The 21,837-nt window shown below is 61.1% G+C and overlaps 1 protein-coding gene across 4 annotated transcripts; it reads right to left on the bottom strand.

Annotated features, from left to right (window-relative positions):
• Positions 1-6,023: 6,023 nt before the first annotated feature.
• Positions 6,024-20,827, bottom strand: LOC144279882 (guanylate-binding protein 3-like). Of its 4 annotated transcripts, none has more exons than XM_077841585.1 (12): positions 20,698-20,794; positions 18,492-18,565; positions 16,377-16,580; positions 16,023-16,150; positions 13,158-13,267; positions 12,539-12,741; positions 11,972-12,214; positions 11,087-11,367; positions 8,460-8,672; positions 7,729-7,831; positions 7,413-7,606; positions 6,024-6,726 (listed from the first exon to the last, which is right to left on the bottom strand). In XM_077841585.1, the coding sequence occupies exons 3-12, from the start codon at positions 16,561-16,563 to the stop codon at positions 6,511-6,513; spliced, it is 1,878 nt and encodes a 625-aa protein (XP_077697711.1). In that variant the 5' UTR covers positions 16,564-16,580; positions 18,492-18,565; positions 20,698-20,794; the 3' UTR covers positions 6,024-6,510. The 4 variants fall into 4 exon arrangements, with proteins under 4 accessions (XP_077697711.1, XP_077697710.1, XP_077697713.1 ...); XM_077841584.1 differs by having other exon boundaries at positions 17,977-18,565; positions 20,698-20,781; XM_077841587.1 differs by lacking the exon at positions 18,492-18,565 and having other exon boundaries at positions 20,698-20,827.
• Between the last annotated feature and the right edge of the window lie 1,010 nt (positions 20,828-21,837).

The following is a 21,837-nucleotide window of genomic DNA, read 5'->3' on the forward strand; positions in this document are numbered from 1 at the left end:
TGAACGTGTCCGACTCAGATGGAAACCGAAAGCGGCCGGAGCCTTTCCGAGCAGGGGGCTGATTCCGAGAACCCGGGGCGGGGCGAGTCTCTCCCAGCTGGGGGCCCCGGTGGGGACGATCCGGCCGGGGGCGCGGGCCGGAGCCCTTGGGGGCTGCGTCTCCATCCTGAGGGTGTTTAACCCCGGGTTTGCCACGCCGGGTTTCCAGGCGCGGAGGCAGCTCTTGGCAGTACAGGGGCCATGACACACGGCACAGCGGTCCCGAGGGCACGCAGGAGGAGGCCTCACTGCAAAGCCTCACCCCGCCTCCCTGCTTAGATGAGATGAGCCCCAGTGTGCGAGGAGTGGGGGGTGTTAGGGCAGCTGGGTCCGACCCTGCTCTCCACCCCCTCCCCCAGTGCCGACCCGGGGTGACCCCGCTGCTCCCCCAGCCCGGATCAACCCAGCCCCACGTTAGCAGCCCCCTTTGCTCTCAGCTGCACGCCCGGGTTACAGCCCCAGGTGCCCTGTGCCCATGGCTGGCACCTGGCCATGAACAGCTGCCCCGTGCCCTGACCCCCATGGATCCGAGCCCAGGGGGGCTGGGGAGCAGCCGGGACCCACATGCCTGCGGTGAGGGGGGCCAACCGCGCTCGGTGTCCCCTCGGTCTCCCTCCCGTGCCCGTCTGTCCGTCTGGCTCAGAGCTGGGCTTTCCCCGCAGCTGGTTTGGAAACGGGACCAGTCAGATGGAAACCGAAAAAGCAGGAGGGGCTGGGGCCGGTTTCACTGCTTCAGACTCAGGGACGGTCACACCCGCAGGGACGCCGGGATTCAGCCCCCAGCCCCTCACCCAGCCCCCCCGGTACCAGCCCCAACCTCGGGCCAAGTCCCTGACGGCCCCCCAGCACCGGTCACAGACTCCAGGGACGGCAAATCCACCAGTTCAACCTGCGGGTGCCCCATGCCCCACAGTGCAGCAGAAGGTGAAAAACCCCTGGGTCTCAGCCCCCACACCCCAACCCTCAGGGCTGGCCCAGTGCGGTGTGAGGGGATGCTTGTGCTTCAGGGGGCACCAAGCTGCAGGGGTGGGGGCTTGGTGATTGGGGGGAGCACTGGGATTCCAGGCCGCCAAGGATGGTGGGTTTGTTTCATCAGGAATTTCATTACCCGAGGAGGGAAGATTTGCACTTTGGAGGGGGGAAGAGGGAAACTGAGGCAAGGGGGGGTCCAAGGCAGCAGCTGCATCTGAGGATGGACACGTCCCCCAACTCCTAGCACACTGGGGCTCATCTCTGCTGCCTAAGCAGGGAGGCGGGGTGAGGCTTTGCAGTGAGGCCTTCCCCTGGGTGCACTTGGGACCACTGTGCTGTGTGTCATGGCCCCTGTACTGCCAGCAACTGCCTCTGCACTTGGAAACCCAGCACATCAAACCCTGGGTTCAACACCCCCCCTGTATCCCTAGGATGGAGGCACAGACCCCAAGGGCTCCGGCCTGCTCGCTCGGTGGGAGCATCCCTACGCGCTGGGCAGCTGCAGGGTCAGCCAGGGTCACCAGCTTGGAAAGACTCTCCCCCACCACCAGGTTTCCCGGAATCAGCCCTGTGCCAGGCAAGGCTCCGGCTGCTCTGACTGGTGCATTCTTGGGATTTAGAGCAGCCAGCCCCAGCTCGTGCCTCCCCCGCCTGCCCCCCTCCCAGCCACGGTATGTGAGTCAGTACTACGGACATTTCTCTGAAAACATTCGCTGGGCCCGCAGCAGCAGCCCAAACGGCGAACGGAACGGGGGGCGGGCAGGCGAGGGAGCCATAGTCAGACAGACAAGCTCCGAAGGCCGCTGCCCATGGGCCGCCCACCCCACGGACGCTGCGGGCAGCTCTGAGCGCCCCGGCTCCAAAGCGACACGTTCGAATCGGAACAGCGGCAGAGACGGGCACCAAACCTGGCGAAGGAGCTGGACCAGCTTCCGCATGAGGCGGGATTAAGATGGGGGCTGGTCAGCTTGGAAAAGAGACGCCGAAGGGGGGTGACCGAGGTCTGTAACATCCTGGCTGGTGCCGAGGAAGTGACCAGCGAGGTGTTACTGACATGGCACGCGAACCAGGGGCCACCCGTGGGACTCACCACTGCACTTCGGGCTCCTGGGGCAGCTAGCCACAGCCCAGCCCTGTGGAAGAGGAGCAGGGGCAGAGCCATGGAGGGGGTGGGACCTCATGGCCTCCCCGCCCCCCAAGGTTCCGGCCCCCTGGAACTAGGCCTGTCAGTCGCGCCGGTACCGAGGTACTTGGGCAGTGAGAAGAGACAGGTCCCACTGCAGAAGGCGTGGAAGCCAGCGATGCTTTTTGGGGGGTGGCTCCTTGGTGGGTGAGCTCAGGGCGTGTGTCCTGTCATCTGGATGAGAGACAGAAGTCTTGCTCTTCTCAGCATGGGGGGGTGGGGGGGCAGTAGATGAGGGTGGCGAGGAAGACCACTGGTATTGGGGCCAGGGTCTGAGGCAGGCTGCAACAAGCTCTCCCTCATGGCCAGCCTGAGTCAGCGGGATGGAGTAGTCCATGTGAATTATTCCTAGGATGCACCAGTCCGTGGTGATGGAAGCCCATGCCAAATAAAAGGGCTCAAGCAGTTCCCAAAATGGGGGATGATCAGTGTTATCAGCACTGTAGCTGTGGCAGGATTCCCTTTCTCTGCTGCAATTAACTGTTTCTGGGCAACGCCTCGTGTTAATGCCTCAACTCTAGACTTTAAAAGAACAGGAGGACTCATGGCCCCTTAGAGACTAACCAATTTATCTGAGCATGAGCTTTCGTGAGAAACAGCTCACTTCATCGGATGCATACCGTGGAAAGTGCAGAAGATCTTTTTACACACACAAACCATGAAAAAATGGGTGTTTACCGCTACAAAAGGTTTTCTCTCCCCCCACCCCACTCTCCTGCTGGTAATAGCTTATCTAAAGTGATCACTCTCCTTACAATGTGTATCACGCGATTACAGACATGAAAGTTGCGATATTACAACAGAAAAACTTCAAAACCAGACTCCAGCGAGAGACTGCTGAATTGGAATTCATTTGCAAATTGGATACAATGAACTTAGACTTGAATAGAGACTGGGAGTGGCTAAGTCATTATGCAAGGTAACCTATTTCCCCTTGTTTTTTCCTACCCCCCACCCCAGACATTCTTGTAAAACCCTGGGTTTGTGCTGGAAATGGCCCACCTTGATTATCATACACATTGTAAGGAGAGTGATCACTTTAAATAAGCTATTACCAGCAGGAGAGTCGGCATCACTGCAAATCTCTCCGAGCTGGTGACCCCGGCTGAGCCTGCTGCCTCGGCCACCCCTTGCCTCAGTTTCCCTCCCCTCAAATGCAAATCTTCCCTCCTCAGGTAATAAAATTCCTTATGAAACAGGAACCCACCATCCTTGGCCTCCTGAGATCCCAGCACCCACCACTGAACCCCACTCTGATCCCTACAGCAAAGCGCCCCCTATTGAGACCCCACCCCACTCCCTACAGCACTGTGCCCATTGCCGACTCGCCACCCTGCTCCCTGCAGCGCAACATCCCCTACCAACCGCACACCCTGCTCCCTGCAGTATGGTGCCCCCGTGGTGAGCGCCCACCCAGGTCTCTGCAGCCCGGCAGCCCCCCACTGACCCTCCCGACCTGCTCCCTGTTGGGTCATTGAGAAGTGGGGAGGGGGCCAAGCTTCCACCCCCTCGTGAAATGCTGCCCTGCCACTTTGAGACCCAGAGCACCTGTCTGGGGCCCATAATATCCTCCAGGCATGAAGGAAAGGAGATAGAGAGAGGGGCCTAAACACCCCTTAGAGCCCCAGTGGGCATCTCTCTCTCTCTCTCTCTCTCACACACACACACACGCATGAACACAAGCCATGGTTTGTCCTCACGCCCCCGTCGCCCCCCCCCCGCCTCTCCAGCAGGGGACGCTGGGACACACACACACCACAGAGGTTTGGGTTTCGCCTTTTGTGTAGAGGTTTTTTCACTAACCAGGCATGAGCTTCTGTCCAGCTGAAATCTAGTTGTCCGCATGGAGCCGATGTGAATTAACCAGGGGGGGTCCCAGGTAGCTGGGACTTCGGGGTTTGTTACTAAACGGAGCCTTGGATGTGAAAATATTAAATGCAGGCAACCATGTCGCTGGGAGTAAGGCCACGAGACAGAGTGAGAAATAGAACCCAGGAGTCCTGGCTCCCAGCCCCCCTGCTCTAACTGCTAGACCCCAGTCTCCTCCCAGAGCCAGGGAGAAAACCCAGAAGTCCTGCCTCCAAGCCCAGAGCTGCCTCTGTCCCTGCAATACCCCCAGGGTGAGGGGCATCTGCCCGCACTGGAGCCTGGCTGGGAGGGCCAGGAGAGAGAGGGGCATCCCGGCATCCCTGGAGCAGACCTTGGAGGGGGATCGCCTGGGAAGTGGGGCAGCAGCTGTAGCTTGGGGGGCGGGGGGGGAGGACTCTGCCAAGTCCCATGGCCCTGGCGCAAGAGCTTGGCCTGTGTGGAGGCAGCCAAGTGGTGCAGACCCAGGGAAATGGCACCGAGGGTCACGCCCAGGCCGAGGGCTGCCTGGCACCACCCTGCCCTCTGGGGCTGAGCTGCTTCCCGCTCGCCGTCAGCCCCTGGGCCCTGCCCACGTTGCCGAGCCCTGACCCCCCGCTGTGAGGCGAACACGTGGGCCAAGGCGGGAGCTGAGCGTGGAGGTGCCCTGTCGAGCCCCGGGCTGCTGGCCGTGCACAGAGTCCCCGAGGAAGAGCCCGTTCCTGGCTGGTCTGGAGTCAGGCCGTGTTTGTATCTGGCAGGCAGAGCCGCCCCTTCCCCGGGCACCGCTGGGTTGCCCACAACCTTCCTGGGTCAAGGGCTGCACTGGTCCAGGCTGGGGCGTTCTGGGGAGCACGGGGGTGCCGGTAACCCCAGCTCTTGCCTGGGACACGGCGGGCCCAGGCGCACGGTTCCTTGCCACCCGGCTGGCTCAGTCCTAGCACGTCATGCCTCCAAGCTGGCACCCTCCTCCCAGCCCGCAAGCCCGTAGCCGGCTCCTGCAATGTGCCAGGCCCGCTGTGGGCACTGGCAGGCAGGGGCCACCCAGGGTCCTTGGGACCCGAGCTGGTCCAGACTCTCGGCGCCACCGCAATAGGACACGTTAACGAGCAAGCCCCCAATCGCCGGGCGCGGAGGCTGCACCGGGGGGCTCACAACGGCCAGGGCACTGCAGGGACCACGGCCTCAGCTGGCACCGAGACCGGCGTCACCGGCGACCTGCCCTCCGCCGCCCCCACCTGGCAGCGCCCACGGCTCAGCTTCAGCTTCCTCTGCCTCTGGGTTATGTCGGCGGATTTCAAACAACGAGACGCCCCTTGCAGGCCCCGGGAGCCCCGATATCACCCCCACTCCACACAGGCGTCCCGGCGAGAAAGTGCTGGGCCGGGTGGCTCTGGCTGGGCTGGCGTCCCCGGCTGTCGAATCCAGACAGATGGATGCCCCAGAGGCGCCGCACCTGGAAACGGGCCCATGGTGCCGATGCCCCTCAACCAACCAACAGCCGCCTGCTCTCCCAGCCCTGGGCTCTCCTGCCCCTCACAGCTCTGCCACGCGGGTGGCTGTCTACTCCCAGCCCCATCCCGCACTAACCACTACACCACACTCCCCTCCCAGAGCCAGGGAGAGGACCCAGGAGTCCTGGCTCCCAGCCCCCTGCTCTAACCACTAGCCAGCACTCCCCTCCCTGAGCCAGGAGAGATCCCAGGAGTCCTGGCTCCCAGCCCCTGCTCTAACCACTAGCCACCACTCCCCTCCCAGAGCCAGGGAGAGAACCCAGGAGTCCTGGCTCCCAGCCCCCCTGCTCTAACCACTAGACACCCTGCTGCTTAAAAATCTCACAGCACTGACCCTGCCTTGGCAGCAAGAAGTTCAGGGCAGCCAAGGCAGGTTCACGGCTCAGCACACAGGCATCCCGCATGTTTCTTTCAGGGGCGTCGATTCATGCCACCAGAGAGCAGCAAAGAGGCCCCAGACACATTAGCAGTGAGGTTCGTGGGGACATTTATTTAATTGCAGAGTTTAAAGCCAACCAGCTACAAGGCAAGGAGAGAGGCACCCTCCCCTCACGCCAGCTCCCATTCTTCGGCCTGGGGTGGGGAGATACCTGGGGAGAAGGCTGCCTCGGCTCTGGGGAGTGCTGGGTTTCCAGGTGTAGTGTTCTGGCACTTCACCTGGGCTATGCCCACACATCAGGCCAATGAGCCCATCCACCCCAGGATCCCTCTCCAACAGCACCTGTGCATCTTGAGGTAGCACGTCTCCCACAATGCACCCTCCCTGCAAGGCCTTGTGGGGGAGATATTCCTTCCTGGCCCCGCCAGTGGGGGGCCAGCCCTGGCCATGAAGCAAGGAGGTTGGGAGCCTTTGCTGGACGTTACTAAGCTGCTCGCCGGCAGGGCGTCCTATGGCGGGGGGTTCCGCAGGTGAACGGGCGCTGGGGTACAGAGGCGAGTGGGTGGCTGGGGTCCCCATCAGAACAGGCGCTGAATGAGGTAGGTGATGGCCCCGGCAGCCTTGCCGAAGAAGCCGGGTAGCACGAGGGAGGCCACGTCGCCCAGCATCCCCAGCGCCGAGTGGATCCATGACGGCTTCCGGATCTCCTCATTTTGCTGCTGCAGGCGCCGGATCTCGCTCTCCAGGCGTCCGGCCTCCTCCCGGAACCCCTCCCTCAGCAGGGCCGCCTGCTCCTGGGGGGCAGCGACAGCGTGAGGGGGATCCCCAGCCCGCCCCATGGGACAGCCCCCACCCCACAGGCAGGGAGAGGTCACGGCAACAGCGTGGGGCTGGCCTGGGGGGAATGGGGGCCCAGAGCAGGGGGGGCCAGGGTGTGTGTGTGTCCCTGCTGCCCCCTGCTGGAGGGGATGAGCCCTGCTGTGTGTGTTCACAAGCCGTTCCCCACACTGCGCCCCCCAGCAATCCCATCCCTGGGGGATCCGCCCCACGGGCCCATCTAGCCTGGTATCCCACCCCCTGCCTCCCATTTGCCAGCGCCCTGGCTGCCGCACGCAGAGGAGTCCCGCCCCTGGGCAAGCTGAGGCCAGAGGCAGGGGCGCCCTTGCCTGGGCTGTGCCCATCCGCAGGGCCGTCCCTAGGCGGGTGCGGGACCCGGAACAACGCCCCCTGCCCCAGGCCTGACCCCACCTCTTTCTACCCCCTCCCTGCCCCCATTCTGCCCGTGCCCCTCCTCTCCCAATCCATGCCGGGAGCCAGCAAAATGGGGCAGAGCAGAGCAGGGCCGGTGGAGCTGCTACCAGCCCCTGCACCACCCAAGCTCCACATCCCGCTGAAGTGAGGGAGCCCCCCAAAGCATGGGGCCAGGGTCGACCGTGACGGGTCTGCCCATCCATCCCTGCAGCACCAAGCACCCTGGTACCTTCAGTTTCTGATCCATCATTTTGCCCTGCTCCTCCAGCAGCTTCTTCCTCTCGTCCTCCAGCTTCGTCTCCAGCTGCCGCAGGTTCTCCTGGTAGCTGCGGTCCTGGTCCTCCAGCTTCTGCTGCAGCTCAGCCTCCTTCTGCTTCAGGACCTCCTGCTCCCGCTCAGCCGCCTCGGCCCGGGCTCGCTCGGCTGGGCCAGGGAGAGAGAGGTGGCTTGGCACGGGGAGGGCCATGGTGACTCTGACTGCCCGGGCTGCAGCCCAAGCACCCTCCCCCTCCGCCCCAGCGGTGTGACGTCCCCCCAGTGAGTACCTGCCATCTCCTTCTCCTTCTCCGTCAGGGCCTCGTCCGTCTGCAGGATGGACTGGGCCACGTCCTCCTTGGACTGGAGGAACTCCTGCAGCACCTCCTTGGCCTGGGAATGGAGAATGGGAGCCACAGGGTCAGGTGGTTTGTCCTGTGGGGCTGGATCCAGGTCGGGATTCTGGATCGTGGTACTGGAGAGTAATGGGACTGGCTGGCTTGGAGGGGGGCGGGCGCTGGGACACAGGGCCTTTCCTCTTTAGGGGGCGCGGGCCCTGATCCAGCCTCAGGGCAGGGAATGGCTGGCTCAGGGGGGCGGGGCCTGGGACATGGGGCCTTTCCACTCTAGGGGGCACCAGCTCCCATCCAGGCCCAGAGTTAGCATTTGGTTTCCACTCGACACCCTCGACGCCTGTTCCGGATGAGCTGGGAGCAGAACCCAGTTTGTAACAGGACAAACGGCCTCATCACACAGGCTACAACTGGCCCCCGCCAGCAGCCCCAGCAGAGTGGCTGAGGGCTGGATGGGCCACAGGAACCAGGCAACCCCGGCACGTTGGCAGTCAGGAGGGCTGTGGGGGGAGGGGGTAGGCTCACACTCTGCTGCTGCCCCCACTCTGGGGAGGATCCAGGAACTGTCCAGGTGGGCGAAGTTGTTGACTGGTTCTCAGCGGGGCTTCCTGGGCTGCACAACGAGGGGGCACAAAGACACACAGAGCCAGGCACCAGTCCTCTCCTACCTTTACCCCCTTCCCCGGCACCTCCCGGTATCTCTCCACCATCCGCTGCCGGTCATCCTGGAAGTGCTGGTAGCCCCCGGGCACCAAGTAGACCCCCTGGCTGATCCGGTCGTCCATCTCGTCCCACAGCTCCAGCAGGGTGGCCGTGCAGCGGTCCGAGGATGCCAGCTCATTGCACCGGCAGAGCTCCTGTTTCTGCTCCTCCAGGCGGCGCTGCCAGGTGGTGCACAGACAGGGCAGGCATGAGACAGGGTCAGGGGCGCAGATGGGGCGGGCGTGAGCCAGGTGGGGGGCACAGACAGGGCAGGCATGAGACAGGGTCAGGGGCGCAGATGGGGCGGGCGTGAGCCAGGTGGGGGGCACAGACAGGGCAGGCATGAGCCAGGGTGGGGGGTGCAGATGGGGCAGGCGTGAGCCAGGGTGGGGGGCACAGACAGGGCAGGCATGAGACAGGGTCAGGGGTGCAGATGGGGCGGGCGTGAGCCAGGTGGGGGGCACAGACAGGGCAGGCATGAGACAGGGTCAGGGGCGCAGATGGGGCGGGCGTGAGCCAGGTGGGGGGCACAGACAGGGCAGGCATGAGACAGGGTCAGGGGCGCAGATGGGGCGGGCGTGAGCCAGGTGGGGGGCACAGACAGGGCAGGCATGAGACAGGGTCAGGGGCACAGATGGGGCGGGCGTGAGCCAGGGTGGGGGGCACAGACAGGGCAGGCATGAGACAGGGTCAGGGGCGCAGATGGGGCGGGCGTGAGCCAGGTGGGGGGCACAGACAGGGCAGGCATGAGACAGGGTTAGGGGCACAGATGGGGCGGGCGTGAGCCAGGTGGGGGGCACAGACAGGGCAGGCATGAGACAGGGTCAGGGGCGCAGATGGGGCGGGCGTGAGCCAGGGTGGGGGGCACAGACAGGGCAGGCATGAGACAGGGTCAGGGGCGCAGATGGGGCGGGCGTGAGCCAGGGTGGGGGGCACAGACAGGGCAGGCATGAGCCAGGGTGGGGGGTGCAGATGGGGCAGGCGTGAGCCAGGGTGGGGGGTGCAGATTGGGCAGGCATGAGCCAGGGTGGTGGGTACAGACAGGGCAGGTGTGAGCCAGGGTGGAGGGGGTGCAGATGGGGCAGGGGTACAAGCCATGACAGGGCCTGAATGGGGCAGGGGTGTGAACTGATCCACGTGTGCCTGGGGCTGGAGATTGGGCTGGGTCCCCTTGGCCTGGCATCTCGGGTCTCCAGCTAAGCAGGGCCGAGTGTGTCCCTGCACCCCATATTCTTCCGGGATATTAGGGTGACATGACTATGGCATAATTTTGGTGTATTTTATGCAAGATAAGGTGTGTGCAGTGTCATGGAAAAGTGATGATTTGCTGAATACCATTATCCCATGTGTGTGCATGTAACATTTTTGTATGTGAAGTTACTAATATTGACGATGTGTCTGTCCTGCAAATGTAGATACACCTGGGGAACACCCACCGGACAAGACGTTTTCAGTCTAGACAGTGGGTGGGGAAGGGCCTATTCAGGGCAATGGGCCACTAGGAAAAAACAACAGGCCTTAGGAGAAGTTTATCTCCCACCTGGGGAGCCTTCCTGAGAACCCTACACACAGCCTCCAAATACTGACTGCTGAGACTCTCCAAGCACCTGTGACGAGACCACATGATGCTGGTCTCCATCTTGGGATGTCAGGGTTTTCCCACAGACTGGTCTGAGAATCATGTTTTGGAACAAAGGGCTCCCACCAGATGTAAAAGCTACATAAAGCAGGGAGTGGCATCATCTGGGGTTCTTCACTCCCCACCCAAAGAGATTCCTGGAAACACCTGAGGAACAAAGACTGAACTGGGGGAAGTGCTGGGCCCAGGCTGCAGGGGTTTCTGGCCTGGGGATGGAGCACCTGGGGATTCCAAGCTGTTAGCAAGTGCAGCTTGTCACTTAAGGATCTGCAGCTGGCTTGTATCATCCCTTAGGGTGAGAGTCTGCGAATTCAGATCCAATCTCTTTAGTGTATTAACTTAGTTTGCGGTTTTGTTTATTTGCTAGGTAATCTGCTTTGATCTGTTTGCTTTCACTTATAATCACTTAAAATCGATCTTTTGTAGTTAATAAACTTGTTTTTGCTTTATCTAAACCAGCAAGTTGGAGTGAAGTGTGCAGGAATCCTAACTCAGGGGCAAAGGCTGTTGCATATTCCTCTCCACGTTGAGGGAGGGGGCGAATTTTATGAGCTTTCGCTGTAGAGTGCAAGCCGGTATGATTTTGGGTTTACGCTCCAGAGGGGGTGCGTGCTGAGGAGCTGGGAGTAGCCTGCCCATGCAGGGGCTGGCCAGAGCCCCGGCGTGTAACTGCAGCTGGGTGTGCCCCCCGCCCCCCGTGTGAATGCTGGGAAAGTGCAGCTGGAGGACTTTGCAGGGTGTCACAGCCGTACAGGGTGAGAGGGAGCCCAGGCTGGTGGGTCACGGGGCTCAGTGGTACCCCAGTTCCAGGTGGCACCCCAGGGGGAACCCATCACACCAGGGTTGGGAGATCCCCCGGGGAAGGGGCTCAGGGATCAGGGGAGCCCCATCCCCACCCATCCTGCAGCGGGGCAGCTGTCCCATAACCCCTGGGGCCGGCGCGAGGGGCCGTACCATGAGCTCCCCTTGGAAGCTGCGGTTGTCGTCCTTGAAGGCGCGCGCCATGAACGCCCGCAGCGCCTCCCGCTCGCACTGGGCGTGCAGCTCCAGCAGCTCCTGCACGCTCTCCGTGGGCAGCGCCGCCCGCCGCGCCAGCTGCTCCTCGTAGACAGCCACGGCCTCCCCCACCGCCGCCGAGTTCTCCATCTGGGCCAGGGCCAGCACCGCGCTCTCCATGCAGGGCACCGCCCCGCTGCGGATGGCGTCGACGCAGGTCACCGCCAGGGTGCCCAGCACTGCCGGAGGGGGGCAGGGTCAGAGCCAGGGTCCCCAGCACGGCCGGAGGGGGGCAGGGTCAGAGCCAGGGGGCCCAGCACGGCCGGAGGGGGGCAGGGTCAGAGCCAGGGGGCCCAGCGTGGCCGGAGGGGCAGGGTCAGAGCCAGGGGGCCCAGCGTGGCCGGAGGGGGGCAGGGTCAGAGCCAGTGTGATCAAAGGTGAGCAGGGGTAAGGTCCCCACCCAGCTCCTCCCACACTCTCCAGGACTCCACCTGCTCCGTGACCCTCCTTGCAGGACAGACACCGAGCCTAGGATGTGCCCTGCTCCCCACCCCAGATACCCCCTAATCCCCCCTCTCCATGAGCAATTGGTGCCTCGTTTCTCGTTGGGATGAGCCCGGCTTCACCCCCCAACCATGGGGCCCTGCTCTGCCTCTCTCCGCCCCTCGACAATTTTCTAGCGCCCCTCCTAACCGCGCACCCCACAGCTGGGCACAGACTCCAGCGCTGGCCCCACCAGTGCTGGCCACATGGGACCCCCTCCCAGCTCGGTTCATCCCGCCCAGCATTGCATGAGCCCCATGGACCCCAGCATTCCCCCGCCCAAGGGCTACCGACACTCACTGGCCCCGGTCACCACGTGGCCGCCTGGGATGGTCTTGGGCTTCGACGTCTCCCAGACGTGGCGGCAGAACCGGGCCACCTGCTCCCGGAACTCGGGCTCCAGCTCGTCCTCCTGCAGCTCCTCCAGCCGGGGCAGGTCCCTCCTGCCGGCCGGCTGGACGAAGACGAAGCATTTCCGGGCCGGGAAGAACTGACGGATGCACTCGCGGGGCAGGTTGTAGAGCTGGGCTCGCCGGCTGCTGCCTGGGGAGGAGACGGGAGCTGGGCAGCAGCCCTGTGCTGCCATGTGGCTGCTTCTGGGGGGCAGCACGGCGGCTGCTGGACAGATTCCCCCACGGCGGGAAAGAGACCTCACTATCCACAGGGGATTGAGGGGAGCTGGGGAACCGTCCAAGCTGCAACGTGGCCAGGACAGCGAACGCCCCAACTCCCAAACACACTTGGGTTTGTGTCTTGAGCAAAAGCCACACCCTGGGGCCAGCCCTGACGGCCAGGGGAGAGCCCCACCCTACCCCCTGCAGCCCAGCGCCCCCTAGGGCCACCCTGGGGCCAGCACCGCTCCCCTACCTGGCTTCAGTTTCAGGCCATTCTCCAGGTACTCGTCCTCAGTGATCTCCCGCCCGTCCAGCTCCAGCTGCAGCGTGAAATCCCGCACGGCCCACACGAAGGACGGGAAGAACCGCACGAACTCGGCCGAATCCTCCCGCTCCTGCCGGCCGCCCTCGCCTGCCGCCTTCACCTTGATGCGCTCCGTCAGCTCCGTCACATAGCTGGGGACCGGCTAAGGAACCGGAGATGCGGTGCCCCACGCAGGGAGGTCCCACTCCCTCAGAGTCCCCCCTACGCATCTGCAACAGGGGCTCAGAAGGGACCGGGGGAAGGGGAGGATATTCCATCACAACCCTCGGAAGCAGGGATCGAACCCACCACCTCCAGGGTCCGGAGCAGCCCCCTGCAGCACTGGAGCTGAAGGAGCGACTCTGTCAGCTGGTGGCAGTAGTGGGTTGTTACCCCATCATGCAGAGCGGCGACTAAAGGGGGCCATGGAGCACACCCTGCACTGTGGGTCACAATTTCGCTGGGGGTGAAGCATTTGGAGGGAACCGCGGGACCCTTCCGTGGGGACATGCGGCCCCCCCAAACCCCTAGACCCGGCTCCCCAGACACGGCCCCCGGGCAAGGATACTGCAGCTGGTCCATGGCCTGCTGGCTGATGGTGCCCATGCTGTTATAGACCAGGGTGCTGCTGAGCAGCACGGCCAGCGCGAAGATCCACGTGTCGTTCTTCGTGTCACCCTGGAACGAAACCCACCGTCACCGGCCCAAGCGCATCCCAGCCACAGAGCTCACAGCCCATCGCAGAGCACGGCGGGATCCCCGGCCCCATGGCACAGATGGGGAAACTGAGGCACGGGGAAGGGTTGGCCAGAGGATCAGCCCCCAGCTCTCCAGAGTCCCAGCCTGGGCCACAGAGAATTCCCATTCCCGGAGCTCAGAGAGTGTGACGTTATCTGACTATAATATAACATCTCATGGAAGTATCGTCCACAGCCAGAAAGAATTAAGCATCCTGCAGGCCAGCTGACCCAGAGTCAACCTATAGAGGCGGGTGAGAACAGTGAGCAAATGATAATTAGGACCATTCCGTGCTAGTTAGGCCAGAACTTTGAAGTGCAAACCTGTAGATTAGAAATTGGAGGGAACTGCTAGCTACGTGTGTTTACTTATATCTAGTAGATGCAAACCAGGTGACCAGACAGTGCCTGTCTATTACCGTGGCTGTGGCTGCAGAGATCACCAGGGAAGGCTAACTTTTAGATGCACCTTGAATTAGTGGCATTGTTTATCTGTCTCTTCAAAGTCTGTGGTAAACTGTATATGAACAGCTTAATGGACAAATTACCTTGTGTTAATTACCAGGATGTTTGAAAAACAAGGAGTAACATCAAAAGTCTATTGTTCACCCAGGACTGAATGGTCAAGAGGCTGCTAGAGATGTATAAAAAGCCTTGGGACCTGATCCTGTTTATCGCAGATCTGCTTAAGGTTTCATGCAGGGGAAGCCTAAGCCATAAGAACTGAGATCCCAGTCACTGGCTGGAATCACCCTGAATATGGACATTGGGCTATAACCTCGGACTATTTCTACAAGGACTCTTTGCAGCGACAAGCTCACCGTCTCTGCCATGTGTCTGAACCTCAAGAACTGACCTCACATCTGTATGTGCATTGATCTTTTAACCAACGCTCGCTCTCTCTTTTCTTTTTCAATACATTTTAGTTTAGTTCATAAAGATTGGCTATAAGCGTGATTTTGGGGCAAGATCTAAGTTATATATTGATCTGGGCATGTGGCTGGTCCTTTGGGATCAGAAGAACTTTTTCTGTTATATGATGAAATAAGAGTTTCAGAAATCATCATATTTTGATGTGGATACCTGGCTGGAGGCCTGAGGCTGGGCACTTTAAGGGAGCTGCGTTGTTTGGACTTCTGAGCAACCAGTGAGGTCATACCGAGGCTGTTTTGTGCTGGATTGGTAAAACTAAATATTGGAATATCCACCAGCTTTGGAAAAAGCTCATGAAAGCTTATGCTCAGATAAATTGGTTAGTCTCTCAGGTGCCACAAGTCCTCCTTTTCTTTTTGCGAATACAGACTAACACGGCTGCTACTTTGAAACCTGTCACCGGCTTTGGAGTTTGTCTGCCCCGTTCTGTTTGCAATTCACCCTAATTGTGTGATCTCAGCTGGCTCCCACGGGCACCATTGTCACAGAGAGTCACTATTTAGGGTTGGTGTATTTCCCCCTGTGAAATCCCCAGCTCCCGGAGGCATGGGAGCGGGTGGGAGCTCTCATTGCTCCTCTCTTACTGAAGTAAGTTTCCAACCCATGTGGCTGCATTAAAGCTTTGGGAAGGCGACACCTCCCCACCCCACGGGGTTCAGATGCAGCAGCCCCCACTGCAGGGCGCAGGGTTTGCAGCTGCTCTCATGCATTTTTCGGGTCCCAACTTTATTTGGCCTCCTGGTGGCTGGCGTTACCGGCCCTTCCATCTTATCAGCTGTGTCTGAGCCCCCCTCCAGATGGAATGTATTTATCATCACACACCCTCTGGCAGGCGGGGTGGGGAAACTGAGTCCAAGGTCACACCGGGGGTCTGTGGAGCAGGGATTTGAATCATAGAATCATAGAATCATAGAATATCAGGGTTGGAAGGGACCCCTGAAGGTCATCTAGTCCAACCCCCTGCTCGAAGCAGGACCAATTCCCAGTTAAATCATCCAGGCCTGACCTCCACCGCTACAGCGGGTCGGGAAATTGTCACTGAAGAACATTGAATTGTTGACACCAAAATCACTCGCGAAACAGGGTCACTTAAGGCAAATTTCCCAACTTGAAAAATTATTGGGGAAAAAAGTTTCAGAATTGTAGAAACGGCCCGACTGGCCGTTTGTCTAAACAGAGACTTTTCATTTCTCAAGGTAAAATGACGTCTCCTTGCCAATGTTTTGGTAAATTTGTACCAAGTTAAGAAAGAAAAAAAAAAGTGGACAATCAAAATGCAATGTCTGAAAATTATTCACGTTTTTTTGCATGACCCGGACCCAGGACACATTTCCGATTTTCAAGCCCTGACACTTTCCCCCCATTTTGACTTTTCATCACGATTCGGGACGAGAACATTTTCAATATTTCAACAGTTCTCCCCGGCCACGACAGGTGTTTCCAGCCACGCCCTTGGGCCTCCCTTCCCAGTCCCGCCACGGCATCCCCAGCTCTCCCGGGGTTGGCACTGCCCCCCTCAGAGGGCATCACCCCACATCAGACAGCGCCTCCTTCCCCTCCATGGGGCTCACTGAGTCTGTCCCTTAGCAGCGGGAGCTCCTTAAATACCCCATCCCCTTTCCCAGCATGCCTTGCCCTGAACTACAATGCCCAGCATCCCCTGGGAACTACAAGTCCCAGAAGCCCCTGGGAACTACAAGGGCCGTTCCATCCTGCTCTGCAAATTGGCTGATTCTCATACACTGCCCCCCGCCCCCACTCACCTTCTCCACGTCGCCCAGCCCCTCGGTGTCCAGCAGCACCAGGGCGTGGCCGGCCCGGCGGGGGTGGGGCAGGCACCACATCCAGATGCCCTTGGTGTGCGACTGGATGGTGGAGCCCAGCGAGAACCCTGGGGAGAGAGGGGTGGAGCTGGGACAGTCGCAGAGCGAGGGAACCCAGGAGTCCTGCCCCCCCCCGACCTCTAGAACCCACTGCCCTCCCAGAGCCAGGGAGGGAACCCAGGAGTCCTGTCTCCCAGCCCTCCCACTCTGACCCACTAGACCCCTTTCCCCTGCCAGTGCCAGGGAGAGAACCCAGGAGTCCTGCCACCCAGGGGCAGGGCTCACGTCTCCCACCTGTTCTCTTGCCAGCCAGTTTGTTCATGAGGTAGGACTTGCCGGTGCGGTACAGCCCGGCGATGGCCACCACCACCACGGGCTGGGAGATCTCTGCCAGCACCCGCAGCGCCTCCTGCTGCACCCGCAGCTCCCCCGCCGGGCTGTTCTCGATCAGGCAGATGGGGGCCAGCATGGGGATCTCCATCGCGCTGGGGGTTCGGCCTGTGGGACACAGAGCAGGGAAGGTCAGCGTAAGGGGATGAGACACGGGGGCAGAGGACAATGAGACACGGAGCCAGGCCCCCCAAACTGTGGGAGACCCTTCCACCCACCCCGGGTGCAGCGTACGGACCCCAGCATGGCCCACGGCAGCTCACCCTGGGACAGACAAGCCCTGGCGCTCCTGGGCATCACTGCAGACCCCCTGCCAGAGCCCCTTTAATTGCACCTGGCGGGGCTGCTGCTGGACAGGCAGGACAGTCCAATGGTTAGAGCATCAGCCTGGGGCATGCCTGGGGAAAGTGGTGGTTCAAAGTGAAAACTGGCCGGGGTCAGGTCTAACCCCGCAGGGGCCAGAGTGGACAACAATATGGTTACGGTGGAAGGGGTCTGGATCAGCGTTATGGGGTTAGGGCTAAGGGGTAAGAATTTGAGTTAGGGTTAGGGCTGGGGACGGGGGTAGAGCTGTGAGGTTCTGGGATAGCATTACGGGGTTAGGGCTAAGGGGTGAGGATAGAGTTTCAGGGATAGCAGGTAGAGTTCTGGGGTTAAGGGTAGGGCTATGGGGCTAGGGGCATGGCGAAGAAGGCCGGGTTAGCATTCAGCAGTTGGGGGAGGTGGTAGGGCAGCCGGGTCAGACCCTGCTCTCCACCCACTCCCCAGCCCGCGTAGGCACCATTTGATTTCTGTATTTGGGGAGGTGGCTCCAGTCAGACCAATGGGGCCTGCCCACACCGGTGCTATTTCAGATTGGGGGGACGGGGAGGGGCACAACTTTAACCGTGAGTCCAGGGCCTACTTAGGCAACAGGAAACGGTGGTGTTTTGGCAGATAATAGCTTAGAAATCTCTGGCAGGAGCCCGGCGTCTACCTCCTATGTCAAGAGAGAAAATGAATGAAACCGTAGCCCTGCCCAGGTGCAACACTGACGTGTTCTGACCCCCGGGCACGTCACTCGTGGGACACTGGACAGGTTGACAGTTGTCACTTCTGTCCGTACTCAGAGACGCCACTGACATCAGAGGGGCCCACCCCGATCGTCTAGTCTGACCCCCGGCACCTCGCAGGCCCCAGAACCTCCCCCACCCCCTCCGGTAACAGACCCCGACCTCCAGCTGAGTCACGGACGGCCTCGTGACAGAGACTTCACCATGGACACTCGTTCAAACCTGCCAGTGACCCAGGCCCCCTGCTGCAGAGGAAGGCGACACCCCCAGGAGTTAGACCCTGAGCATGTGGGCAAGACCCACCAGGCAGACCCCGGGAAAGAATTTGCTGGAATAACTCAGAGCCCTCCCCAGCTAGTTCCCCATCTCCGGCCCTTGGGGATTTTTGCTACAGGAGCCAGGTATGGGCCATATGCCATTGCAGGCAGCCCTGTCATCCCATCCCCGCATACCCGTATCGTGCTCAGGAGTGAGGCCAGTTCGGGGTTTTGCCCCCACTGCTCCCCTTGGGAGGCTGCTCCAGAATGTCACTCCTCTGATCGGTCGAACCTTCGCCTCATTTCAAGCCTAAACTTGCAGGCCAGTTTATATCCATTTGTTTTCATAGTTCACATTGGCACTGAACTCAAATGACTCCTCTCCCTCCGTGGTGTTTATCCCTCCGATGTATCTACAGAGAGCGAGCTGAGCTCCCGGCAGCCTGTGTCTGGTCAGGCTAAACCAGCCGAGCTCTTCGCGTCTCCTCTCAAGGTCGGTTTTCCAGTCCTGGGATCATCCTAGTGGCCCTTCTCCGCCCGTCCCAGCTTGAATTCATCTTCCTTACACATGGGAGCCCAGCACCGCACCCACTGTTCCAGATGAGTCTCCCCAGGGCCTCGTACGAACACCTCCCTGTCCCCACTGGAAATCCTGCGCCTGGTGCACCCCACGATGGCATTAGCCCTTTTCACGGCCATATCACACTCACAGCTCAGAGTCAGCCTGCGATCAGCGACACACCCAGCGACTCCTCCTCGGCCCCTCCAACTGACACGGCCCCAGCTTAGAGCAAAACATTCTTGTTAGCAGGGGTGAAAGTAAATCCGAGGAGTTACCGGGGCGCCCTGCGCCAGCGTTCTTGGCAAGGGGGGGCCGCTCTGGGCCCTTGGGCAGAAGGGGCGGGGCTGGGGGCAGACTCCCCTAGCCAGTGGGCAGGAGCCCTGGGGCTGCAGCGGTGGAAGCTGGAGACCTGGGCCTCTGGCGGTGATTTGAAGGGCTGAGGGCTCCTGGACTCTGCAGCAGCAGCCGGGAGCCCCGGGCCCTTTGAAATCGCCGGGCCCAGGGGTAACTGCGCCTTCTGCTCTCCCCACATCGGGGGCCCTGCCGGTAGGGTCACCACAGGGGGGAGCAAAAGGGGCAGCAATGTTAGAGCGCTTCCATCAGCCGTGCACAGACCGGTACTGGGGGCTGGTTTGTAGAATATCAGGGTTGGAAGGGCCCTCAGGAGGTATCTAGTCCAACCCCCTGCTCAAAGCAGGACCAATCCCCAATTTTTGCCCCAGATCCCTAAATGGCCCCCTCAAGGGTTGAACTCACAACCCTGGGTTTAGCAGGCCAATGCTGAAACCACTGAGCTATCCCTCCCCCCAGTTCTTACTGGTATGCCATCCTGGCCCACATCGGCCCACTTTCACCTCTGCTTGTGAGTCCCTAAATGCAGGACCTGGCACTTCGCACTGTTAAATCTCATCCCGTTTCTATTACTCCGGTTTACAAGGTCGTCCAGATCTTCTCGTTTGATATTCCGGTCCTCCCCCGCACTGCCAATGCCTCCCCACTTTGTGCCATCCGCAGACTTGATTAGCAAACTCCCCCCTTTTGGGCCAAGGTCAGTAATGAAAACGTTAAATAAGGTTGGTGCCAAGACGGATCCCTGAGGAACGCCACTAGTAACCTGCCTCCAGCCTGGCAGTTTCCCTTTCAGCGTGACCCATTGTTGTCTGCCCTTCAACCAGTTCCTTACCCATCTTCCAGTTCTCAGATTAATCCCCATTTTACATAAGAACATAAGAGCAGCCACACTGGGTCAGACCAAAGGTCCACCCAACCCAGCATCCTGTCCACCGACAGTGGCCAATGCCAGGTGCCCCAGAGGGAGTGACCCTAACAGGTAATGATCAGTGATCTCTCTCCTGCCATCCATCTCCACCCTCTGACAAACAGAGGCTCGGGACACCATTCCTTCCCCATCCTGGCTAATAGCCATTAATGGACTTAACCTCCATGAATTTATCCAGTTCTCTTTTAAACCCTGTTATAGTCCTAGCCGTCACAACCTCCCCAGGCAAGGAGTTCCACAGGTGGGCTGTGCGCTCAGTCAAGAAGAACTTCCTTTGATTTGTTTTAAACCTGCTGCCCATTTATTTCATTTGGTGGCCCCTGGTTCTTATATTATGGGAACAAGTAAATCACTTTTTCTTATTCCCTTTCTCCACACCACTCATGATTTTATAGACCTCTATCGTATCCCCCCTTAGTCTCCTCTTTTCCCAGCTGAAAAGTCCTCGCCTCTTTCATCTCTCCCCATATGGGGCCCATTCCAAACCCCTCCTCATTTTAGTTGCCCTTCTCTGCCCCTTTCCTAAAGCCGGTCTCTATCTTTTCTGAGACGAGGAGACCACATCTCCACCAGACTGTGCATCTTCTCCAGTGTGCACCCAGAGCCTTCCTGACACCCGGTTAGATCGGATCGACTGCCTTAAAACATCAGGCCTCTCCCCCAGGAGAGACAGGGGGACTGTGCCTGCCACCTCTTGCATCCAACAAGCGACCCGGCCACTTTCGGCGGGTCACCAGGCTCGGGCCAGAGCCTTTCTCCTCCGAGTGCCCTGGCAACCCCCGGCCTGCCGCGGACCCGGCTCTGACTCCCGGCACTGGGCGCACGCCGGGCGCAGTCTCCGGGCCCCGCCTGCATGGGGCGCTCGGGCTGCCCGAGGCTTGCAGTGCGGGGGAGCCCCCCATTTCCCCCCCAGACTCCACCCAGCCCAGCCCGGGTCGGCCCCGGCACCCACCCCCCGTCCGCAGCCGCTGCCGTGCCCAGGCGATGGCCCCAGGCGCCCGCTGCCCATGGCTGCCCCCTGCCCTGACCCCCGTGGATCCGAGCCCCGGGGGGCCGGGGAGCAGCCGGGACCCACCTGCCCGGGGCGCGGGGAGCCCGGTGTCCGCTCGTCTCCCTCCAGCGGCGCCGCGCGGCTCGGAGCCGAGCCAGGAAACGGGACGAGTCGGATTGAAACCGAAAGCAGCCTGGGGGGGAGCCGGTTTCAGCGCTTCGGACTCAGGGACGCGGGATCCAGCCTGACCCCCTGGCGGCGCAGCCCCCCCGGTACCGGCCCCGCAGCCCCGGCTACAGACTCCGGGGACAGCAAATCCCCTAGTTCAACCCGCGCGTGCCCCGTGCCCCACACTGCAGAGGGGGGCGAACCCCCACCCCCCAGGTCTCTGCCAATCTGACCCGGGGAAACACCCCGCCGCCCTGGGTTCCCAGCTCCCCCGCCCCGCAACCCACCAGACCCTGCTTCCCTCCCAGAGCCGGGGAAAGAACCCAGGAGTCCTGGCTCCCAGCCCCCCTCCCCACCCCGCAACCCTCACGGCCAAGGCTGGCCCCAATGCAGTCCTCAGGGGCTCCGGGGGGCAGGGAGCAGGGCGGGGGGTCTGTAGGGGGCGGCAGGGAGCGGGGTGGGGGGTCAGTAGGGGGCACCGGGTGGCAGGGAGTGGGGTGGGGGTTCAGTAGGGGGCGGCAGGGAGCGGGGCAGGGGGTCGGTAAGGGGTGTCAGGCAGCACGGAGCAGGGCAGTGGGAGGTCAGCAGGGGCGCCAAGCTGCAGGGAGTGTGTTGGGGGGGAGGGAAACTGAGGCAAGGGGGGGCGAGGCAGTGCCCGTATCTGAGCTTGGACACAGCACCCAGCCCAGCACACTCTGCCCTATAAGCAGGGTGGCAGCAGGAGGCTTTGCAGAAAGGCCTTCTGCTAGGTGCCCTCGGGACCGCTGTGCTGTGTGTCACCCTATACTGCCGGCATCTGCCTCTGCGCCTGGAAACCCAGCGAGGCAAACCCAGGGTTAAACACCCCCAGATGGAGACACAGGACCCAAGGGCTCCGGTCGTCCCCACCAGCTGGGCAGCTGCAGGGTCAGCCGGGGTCACCAGCTCGGAGAGACTCAACCCTCTCTCCCACCCTCACCACTGGGTTTCCCGGAATCAGCCCTGGGCTCGGAAAGGCTCCGGCTGCTTTCGGTTTCCATCTGACTCAGACACATTCAGGGGATTTAGAGCTGCCAG

This window comes from Eretmochelys imbricata, chromosome 24 (assembly GCF_965152235.1).
Source record: "Eretmochelys imbricata isolate rEreImb1 chromosome 24, rEreImb1.hap1, whole genome shotgun sequence".
NCBI classification, from domain to species: domain Eukaryota; kingdom Metazoa; phylum Chordata; order Testudines; family Cheloniidae; genus Eretmochelys; species Eretmochelys imbricata.

Bases quoted from the DNA above. Each gene is read 5' to 3' on its own strand.
- LOC144279882 (XM_077841587.1), bottom strand. From the start codon at position 16,563: ATGGAGATCCCCATGCTGGCCCCCATCTGCCTGATCGAGAACAGCCCG. The intron at 13,268-16,022 runs GTGAGTGGGGGC...GTTTCGTTCCAG, and splicing joins GGCTGGGCGACGTGGAGAAG to GGTGACACGAAGAACGACAC. The intron at 7,607-7,728 runs GTACTCACTGGG...TCCCTGGCCCAG, and splicing joins GAAGGAGAAGGAGATGGCAG to CCGAGCGAGCCCGGGCCGAG.